The 9,722-nt window shown below is 46.2% G+C and overlaps 1 protein-coding gene across 2 annotated transcripts in view; it reads left to right on the top strand.

Annotated features, from left to right (window-relative positions):
* The window catches only part of TNMD (tenomodulin), a 160,544-nt gene extending 151,424 nt beyond the window's left edge, over positions 1–9,120 (top strand). Inside the window, exons 7-8 of one of the 2 annotated variants that reach the window (XR_011023444.1) lie at positions 5,353–8,536; positions 8,573–9,120. Coding sequence is in view for 1 of the 2 variants with exons in the window: in XM_068249989.1 (XP_068106090.1) it covers positions 5,353–5,562 (210 nt within the window). In the remaining variant the exon portion in view is untranslated. Of the gene's footprint in view, positions 1–5,352 lie in introns of both variants that reach the window. The other variant, XM_068249989.1, reaches the window with a different exon arrangement.
* Positions 9,121–9,722: the final 602 nt, after the last annotated feature.

The following is a 9,722-nucleotide window of genomic DNA, read 5'->3' on the forward strand; positions in this document are numbered from 1 at the left end:
TCTAGGCTGATAATAAAGCTTATGTGACTGTCTAGGCCGATAATAAAGCTTGTGTGACTGTCTAGGCCAATGATAGAGCTTGTGTGACTGTCTAGGCCAATGATAAAGCTTGTGTGACCGTCTAGGCCGATGATAAAGCTTGTGTGACTGTCTAGGCTGATGATAGAGCTTGTGTGACTGTCTAGGCCGAAGATAAAGCTTGTGTGACTGTCTAGGCCGATGATAAAGCTTATGTGACTGTCTAGGCCGATGATAAAGCTTATGTGTCTGTCTAGGCCGATGATAAAGCTTGTGTGACTGTCTAGGCCGATGATAAAGCTTATGTGACTGTCTAGGCCGATGATAAAGCTTGTGTGACTTTCTAGGCTGACAATAAATGACGACCATGTTCCTGCGCAGGGCTCTGCAAATCTAATTAAACTTCTATGGGATTTCATGCCATCTCCTATTTTTAGACTGATGGCGATTTTGTGTTGATTTTTTCTCTTTTTGTAAAGTTTGTCAGCGAGTTTGGGCAGGTTCCGGATGCTCCCTCGCGTGATCTGCGCTCACCGTCTCCCTCCCTGCTGTTCCATCTTCTGTTTCGCCGTCTCCCTCCCCGCGATCTTAATGAGCCATTAATGGCCTGCCAATTACCCATGCAAATGAGCGATTTGACTGAGGACGGCATTACTGTACCTGAAGGCATTGCCCGCCACATCGCTGCGTTCAAATATCAATCATTTTTTATTTCGGCGGTCTCTTCTCCCCCCTCCCCCGCTTGAACAGCGGCCCGGAGAGTCGGAGGGCTCTTCGCAGAAAGACAAATTCTGATTAGCCTCCGAATCGGCGGCCGAGATTATTCCCAGACAATTCATTAAAGCTCTTGCATAGATTACAGATATTATGATGGTTATGATGAATGGCGCGCGCTCGCTATCGGCACAGATGGTGTGCACTGCGGCGGCGGGGAAGGTTAATGACCTCGGGACTCGGGTAAATTAGCAAAATTCCCTGAATGACGCTGACCTGAATTCACGCTCTTATCCGCACCGTAAACATGTGGGTAATTGTCGCTTTATGATTGGCACTGCCGTTTGCTGGGAATTCGGTCTGTGGCATTTTATTTTGGGCCACTTGGCAGCAGTCCATTAGAAAATGATGTTTGTTTCTTTCTGTGGAGCGGGAAAAAGTGAAAGGGTCAGCCAAATCAAAGTTTGGAATGTAGTTGTGGGCGGAGGACATTGGCTGCACGAAATAGAAAAAGGCTTCTCTAAATTCTCAGAGCTTTGTATGCTAAGGTCTTCTCTACCATCTAAAGTGAACTCGGAAAATGGAACTCAGATCTCTGCAAAGATACAAGATTACCACCAGGGCTGTGGAGTCGGAGTTGAAGTCGGAGTCAGATGATTTTTGTACAAGATACACAGCCCTGGTAAGTATTAGACTAAGGAATCGGAGTCGGAGTCATTTTGGGTACCTGGAGTTGGAGTCAGTGGTTTCATAAACTGAGGAGTCGGAGTCGGTATTGGAGTCAGAAGATTTTTGTACCGACTCCACAGCCCTGATTACCACAACTCTGTAATTTTAGCTCAATAACGGAAATCGGAAGCATTAGACTAATCAGAGTAGAGAATGCAGATTTTTTTCTACGACAAATAGGATTACCGCGGTCATTGTAGACCAATTACAATATACCACTGAGCAAGTAGTAGGCTACTTTAGGCCAATCACAAGTATTCTTGTGCTTGGCCTAAACTTCCCCTGGTATTCTGATTACCTCGTTAAAATTCTATATTCTCTTACTGGTAAGATACTTCCGTATCAACTCGGAAGTATTAAGCCAATCAGAGAATGCAAAAAAAGACTCTTCGGAAATTGGTAAATCGTCATTGATGGAAATTGGAATTTTCATGGAATTGGAATTCGGCATTATTGACCATCCCTACTAAGGAGGGTCCCGGGCAGCGGAGGAGGACAACGTGGGAAGCCTTTGGAGAATCTGAAGGCTTCCCTCTCCTTAGGTAAGTATTAACGTGTGGACATTCATTATGCCTCAGGTTCTCTTTAGAGTGAAGATGGACTTCAGTCCATACATGGCAGGTCAGGAAGTTCCTACAGCCAGAAGACTAACCCACATCCTTTGCATGGTGTTGGGCCTGTTGGATCTGTTGCAGCCAACAACCTTGGGTTGGCGGCAGGGGTGGACTGTGACCATGTGACTTGGGGACAAACACAACCAAGTAGCCCTTGGAGAAGGGTTATGGGGAATGAGGAGTGGTGTAAACTTTGGGCAGTTCTAGAATAGTCAGATATAGGGTGATTAAAGCAACACTATCGATTTACATATTTTTTTCAATTGAGATAGGAATTGTTTGGGAAGTGCTGCTAAGTACTGGTGTATACATTTCACTAGCAACCTCTTTATTTACTGTTATCAAAATACTTATAAAAATTACTGACGCCAAAACTGATGGCAGAATGAGCCATGAGGAGAGGGGAAATTCCCCTCACACTTGATCAGTTAACCCTATGTGTAACTCTGTGTGTGACAGAGAGAATGCTCCCAACGGATGCAGCTTCTGTGTCCTGTGTTTCTGACTGAAGTGTCTGAAGAGAGCAGAGGAAACTTGTTATGAACATTTGTAATTGTCACAGCTTTTCACACTGTTTTTGCTTTCAGAGAAAAATACTCTGTAGTCTGATATGCAACTCTGGCTGTGCATTGAAGCAGACACCCCTTCTGCAATTGATTTGTCCCAATATAGCTAAATCCTACACTCAATAAATTAAAGCTTTTGCCTCTGATGTTTAACATGAAAAGTAGGAAAAATGTTTACACAGCTACTTAGACATTATTTGTACATTGTCCTTTTAGAACACTTGGGCATTGATAGTATTCCTTTAAGTTGTGGTGACTCAGCTTTCCAGAGCTCAGCAGCGCATTTCCTGCTTTTCAGCGCCCTGCCGCGTCTGAGCTTTTTTCAGAAGGTATTACAGCATTCCAGGCTGTCTATCACTCTTAAGCGGCTTCTCTACGACACAATTGGGGTCTATTTCCACTAGGCAGGAATTGGACGCAGAATCTCAGCCTATTAAAATGAATAGGTTAAATCCAAATCGTATGTGTCCCCCCCAACAACAGTGTCCACTGCATGGTTCAGCTATAGCAGTTCGGCTGCAACTTCGCAAAAGTCTGTGTCCGATTCGGAAACGGACGTGGCACCCAGTGGAAACAGGCCCATACTGAAAACACAATCTTCCCGGCTTCCAATCAGTAAGAAAGAGGCGGGGCTGGGGGGGGTTGTGTTCTCTGGAGTTTCTGCTTAGCTGGATTACTAACAATGTGGTGCTATTAGCGTATGCAGATGGCCCCCAAACCGTCCATTTTAAAGTAAGCCCGAGGTGAAAATAAACTGATGAGATAAACAATTGTATTTATCCTTCTACTCCTAAAAATGACTTTTTTTTTTTTTTTTTTTTTTAGATATCCTATGGTTTTATTTTGTATTTTTTTAACAGCTACAAAGTAGAATTAATGTTTTGTTGTCTGTGCTCAACGGCAGCCTATTAAGTGATCCAGAGTTAAAATAAATGAACTATTGACCTTTTCCTATCTCTCCCCGCCTTCAGGAGTTGTATTCTGCCAGGAAGACTTTTATGGCTGTAATTAGCTTATCAGTGATGTTTACTATATTCCTACAAGTGACAGAAGCTGTCACTTCCAAGCCTAAAAATTAACTCTTTCAGGCAGCAAAATAAAACAGTCTGGTTATTAGTATGTTTTTGTGAGAGATCGCAGAAAAGCCGCCGCGTGTGCTACTGAGGAGGCGGCTGATTCCGCGTCCAGCGCGGCGGTTTGCACGCGGAAGCGTGTGTCTAGTGGCAGGGCGGAACGCGTAAAAGCCGCCGCATGCAACAACAGTCAGGTGGCTGGTTCCGCGTTCAATGCGGTGGTTTGCACGCGGAAGCGTGTGTCTAGTGGCAGGGCGGAACGCGGAAAAGCCGCCGCATGCAACAACAGTCAGGCGGCTGGTTCCACGTCCAGCACGGCGGTTTGCACACGGCAGCGTGTGTCTGGTGTGGCTGGGTCTGTTAGTGCACACAGGCTTAGGAATACACACGCGCGCGCTGAGAGGCAGAATTCTTATACTAGGCAGGGAGAGTCAGCTGACCACGCCGATCAGCTGACTCCTGAGCAGGATACTATTGGTTGAGCAATTAGGGGTGGGGCTGGAGAGCACTACTCCATATATAGTTTCTGCTGGCCAGTTGCAAGTTGTCTGCTGTTGCGATCACTACGTGGAAGCACTCAGACCTTAGTCAGATCCAACAGTGTGTTTGAACCAGGTGGACCTGGGAATTCACACTTAGCCAGATTACTTGAACTGTTATTCTGTTTATGCTTAAGCTAGTTCCAGGGTGTAGAGACCAAGGACCTCACACCCAGCTTAGGGAACTGTACTATTATTTGTGTTATACTCCAGACTAGTTCCAGGGTGTAGAGACCAAGGACCTCACACCCAGATTAGGGAACTGTACTATCATTTGTGTTATATTTCAGACTAGTTCCAGGGTGCTGAGACCACGGACCTCGCACCCAGACTAGGGAACTTTATTATCATCTGTGTTATTCTTCAGACTAGTTCCAGGGTGCTGAGACCACGGACCTCGCACCCAGACTAGGCATTGTTTGAGATCTGCTATGACTTATTGCTTTTCTGACTACTCCTCTGTCTTCTGATTTGGTACCTCGCATATCTGATATTCCGTTGCCAGACCCTGCTTGCCTTGGATACCGAATCAGCCTTCTGTCTTTGTACTTTATCTGTCCGTGTGTTACCGACCAGGCGTGTCCGACCTCGAGAGCTATCTCTCCTATTAAGAGATAGTCTCCAGACCAGATAGTGACATCCACCTTCAGGTGTCTCATTTACTCTCTGGCCTTCCCTATCTTCAGCCTGACTCCACCCCTTGAGGAGTCTCAGGCTGCTGGAAGGTTCCTGTGCTCTCTCTCAGAGCAGTGTCTCTTTACTGTCTATTATCACCTGCTCTGCAGGTGCATTACTCAAAGTACTACTGTTGCACCAAACACTCACATACCAAAAGGTGTCCAGAGGTTAGCAATATATCTGTATTATCGGTGATACTGCAGATCACCAATAATCAGATTCTCTCTGCGTGCTGACACCAATCGTTACAGTTTTGTACTGTACATACACGTTTATCTTATGTCACATGTCTCCTCAGGTACTTTTTAAAGTAGCTTGGCCTGAGGGAAAATGCCTTCCTCCTTATATTATTTCCTGTGTATTTTGTTAGACTATGTGCCAACCATTTGTGACAAGCTTTTTTGCACCCTTTGTCTTGCAGAGAGAGGTTGGGCTGGAATTGCACGAGGCATACGATCGCCGAGGTTTCTGCTGCTACCACTGCCGCCGTGGACAGCGATACTGCCAGCGAGTGTGCGAACCCCTCCTGGGATTCTACCCTTATCCTTACTGCTACGGCTCCGGCCGCGTCATCTGCAGGATCATCATGCCCTGTAATTGGTGGGTGGCCCGGATGCTGGGCAGGGTGTAAGACAGCTCAACAATCTTCATATTCTAATCCAAATACAAGAATTGCCATCCTGGGCTCTCAGTTTGTGTAGCAGTAACTCCTCCCATCCCAGCTGCTGATTGGTCCAGCTCTGAGTGAAGGATATCTCTAGAAACAGGTCCGTGGGGTCCCTGGACAGCCCTTGCCAAGATTCTGTCTGCAGAAATGGGGAAGGAGGAGGGTAAAGTAGCGTTCACTGGTGGGCCAATAGGCAATCTGAGGCGTAAGGGGTTTTAGCATTGGGGGTGCTTCTTTTCTTGCACTTGTGGCATCTCTACAAAGCACCACTAGATATTTTGGGGTGTCCAAAATATGGGTGTGGCCATAAGGCGTGGTTAAGCTTTCTAAGATTTTATATCCCTTCTTCCATGTTGTCCTCCTTCATGTTCTCCCCATGTATGTGTACAGCCAATTCCATGTTCTTCTTGTCAAAGTGTACAATCACTTCCATGTGTCCCTCATCCATGTGTACTGTCCTCTCCATGCCCCTCATCCATGTGTACAGTCACTTCCATTTGCCCCTCATCCATGTGTACAGTCCTCTCCATGCCCCTCATCCATGTGTACTGTCCTCTCCATGCCCCTCATCTATGTGTACAGTCACTTCCATTTGCCCCTCATCCATGTGTACAGTCCTCTCCATGCCCCTCATCCATGTGTACAGTCCTCTCTATGTCCCCCTATCCATGTATAAAGTCCCTCTCACATTCACCCATCCATGTGTACTGTCCCCTTCATGTTCTCCCAGCCATCTATAAAATCCCTTACATCCCCCTGTTTATATGTACAGTCCATTTCATGAAACCCCTCTTATGTGTACAGTCTTTATACCATGTGTCCCTCTTCCACGTGTACAGGCCCCTCCATGGTTTCCCCATCCATATGTACAGTTCCTTCTATGAAACACCTTTTATGTGTACAGTCTCTTCCATGAAGCCCCAGTCCCTTTTGTTCTTATCTTTAGCCCCCATTTAGTGTGCAGCCCCTTTATGTGCTGCAATTTACTGTGCAGCCCCTCTATGTAACCCCATTCGTGTGCATGTAATTAAGGCCCTGGGAAATGTGTGTGCAGAGTAAAGCCAAAAAACTGCTCACCCTGCTCCTGCAAAAGTCCCGGCCGCGTTGGCTGTTTTTATCGTAATTTGGGCTCCGTCTTCAAATTACTTACTGAGCCCAAATTTACTGAGCCCAAAATTATGCCTGACTCGCCTCTTAATGTGCACCTATTCAGTGCACATCCCCTTTACATGGGCAGTGGCTGGACGGTGTAATGGTTAAGGGCTCTGCCTCTGACACAGGAGACCTGGGTTCGAATATCGGCTCTGCCTGTTCAGTAAGCCAGCACCTATTCAGTAGGAGACCTTAGGCAAGTTTCCCTAGCACTGCTACTGCCTATAGAGCGCACCCTAGTGGCTGCAGCTGTAGTGCTTTGAGTCAGCCAGGAGAAAAGTGCTATACAAATACTGCAATTATTACATGCCCCCATTCATTATGCAGCCTCTTTATGTGCCCCCATTCATTATGCAGCCTCTTCATGCACCCCATTCAGCGTGCAGCCTCTTTATGCACCCCCATTCAGTGTGCAGCCCCTTTATTAACCCCCATTCAGCGTGCAGCCCCTTTATGTGCCCCCATTCAGTGTGCAGCCCCCTTTATGCGGCCCCATTCAGTGCGCAGCCCTTATATGTGCCCCCATTCAGTGTGCAGCCTTTTTATAAACCCCCATTCAGTATACAGACAAGTAGGAGGAGCTCCTGTTAATTGCTGGAGGAATCGGATGAAATTCTGCAGGACCACAGGATGGCAATTCTACTACATCTTATCCAAATATTTTACATAAAATCTCCCGTTATATATATTGTATTTCTTATCTTTCACTGCTGGTAATAATCGCTGTATGAAAATCTGTATTTTAACTGAAATGTAAAGTTTTCTCTTTTTTTCCCTTTGTCTTTTTTTTGCCTCTTTTATTGTGTTCTGCATAGTCGATAAATCAGAATAGCGCGGCCGCGTTTTTCCAGAAATATTCGGGTGTCAGGAATCTTTGACACGGCCGGCGTGATGGATCGCTGTGCCGATCAGTGCCAAAGCTTTTAATCAGTAATTTACAGTCGGGATTTCTTACCTCTCCGCACATTAGAGGAATAAATTCAGAACATGTCATATTTGTGGCGCGCCGCAGCTCAACGCTCCCAAATTATGAGGTATAAAAAAATGCAGAATGCAGATTATAAAGTCACAAACAGGTGAAGTCACAGAGCTGCACAACACCTGATAAGCAAAAAAACCAAAAAACTTTAAGGGTAATTGGGAGGAGGAGTACACTCCAATTAATCAGTAAAGTCACTTTTTATATAAAAGTATAAACGTTATTAATATTATTAAAAACTACCTGATAGGCAAGCCTGAGGACAGGGCCGCCACCCTTCAGTAGCGACAGCCAGATGACCCCCCTTCCCCCAGTATAGGAAGCCAGATGTCACCTCCCCCTCCCTCCAGTATAGGCAGCCAGATGTCCCCTCCCTCCAGTACAGGTAGCCAGACGACCCCTTCTCCCCTTCCATATAGATAGCCTGAGGACCCCCCTCCCTCCAGTATAGGTAGCCAGATGACACCTCTCCCTCCCTCCTTCCAGTATAAGTAGCCAGATGTGCCCTCCTCCTCCCTCCAGTTTAGATAGCCTGATAACCCCCCTCCTTCCCTCCAGTTTAAGTATCCTGATGAAGTCCCCCCCCCCCACACCTTCTAGTATAAGAAGCCAGAAAACCCTCTCCCCCTTCCGTATAGATAGCCTGAAGACCTCCTCCCTCCAGTATAGGCAGCCAGATGACACCTCCCCCTCCCTCCAGTATAAGTAGCCAGATGTGCCCTCCCGCTCCCTCCAGTATAGGTAGCCAGATGTCCCCTCCCTCCAGTATAGGCAGCCAAATGTCCCCTCCCCCTCCCTCCAGTATGGGTAGCCAGATGACCCCACCCCCTCCCTCCAGTATAGGTAGCCAGATGACCCTCTCCCCCTTCCGTATAGATAGCCTGAAGACCCCCTCCCTCCAGTATAGGTAGCCAGGGGACCCTCCAGTATAGGTAGCCAGATGACCCTCTCCCCCTTCCATATAGATAGCCTGAAGACCCCCTCCCTCCAGTATAGGTAGCCAGGGGACCCTACCCCCTAGTATAGCTTGCTGCCCACCCGCCCTTGATCGTGTGCTGCCCTAGGCCATGTCCTTGGCTTAAATCCGGCCCTGCCTGAGGATAGAGCTCTATATCAGGAGGTAGGGAAGGTCAGTGAGGTGCTAATCATGTATAGTTCATGCAAATAGTGCAAATAGTATGTTCATTTTGTGCAAATTCACTCAGGTTGGAAATTAGGGATGGTCCGAAATGAAATCAGAAAATCTGGGGAAAAGTTTTAAAGGACAAAAAATAAAAAAAATAAATAAAAAACCCCAGAATGAATTATAAATGTTATTTTTTTTTTCCTGATAAATGTGTATTAAAATAAAAAAATAAAAATAAAAAAACTCTTGAAAATCTCATTAATTGATGTGCACAAAATAAAGCAATTTTTACAGGTTTTGATCTGTTGAATGGTTCACTTTGACGTTTTAACTGCTGTGGAATTCTGTGAATAAGGCTCGGTTCACAGGGGGTTAAAGTCGCAACGCAGCATTACAACACAATGCAAAAAAAAGGTGATAGCGCACATTAACGCTGCATTGCCGTCATATACAGTAGGTACAGTGACGCATACAGGCAATGAAAAGTATGCTCTCCTGTACCTGGTAACGTGTGCACTGCAAGCAGTGTGTTACCATAACGCTATACGATACAATGTGACACTAACATCGCACTGTTAACACCCCATACACTTCTCATTGCGGTGCGGTAAGCTGCATTACACCAATTTTACAACACAGCTCCGACCGCAACATCCCACTGTGAACTTAGCTTAAGAAGACATTGATCTCAAATGGCTCAAATCTATATTCCCTCTGGAGGACTGACCGCCCAGAAACTCCCATCTTCCAGCAGAAGCAATTAGCTGCACAGAACACAAGCCCTTGCTGCTCATCTTCTGCCCCTGGACCAATCCAGTTCTCATTCACCTATCTAAGGGTTGGCTCACACTATGGGCTTGGTTCTCT

This window comes from Hyperolius riggenbachi, chromosome 8, assembly GCF_040937935.1.
Source record: "Hyperolius riggenbachi isolate aHypRig1 chromosome 8, aHypRig1.pri, whole genome shotgun sequence".
NCBI lineage: Eukaryota > Metazoa > Chordata > Amphibia > Anura > Hyperoliidae > Hyperolius > Hyperolius riggenbachi.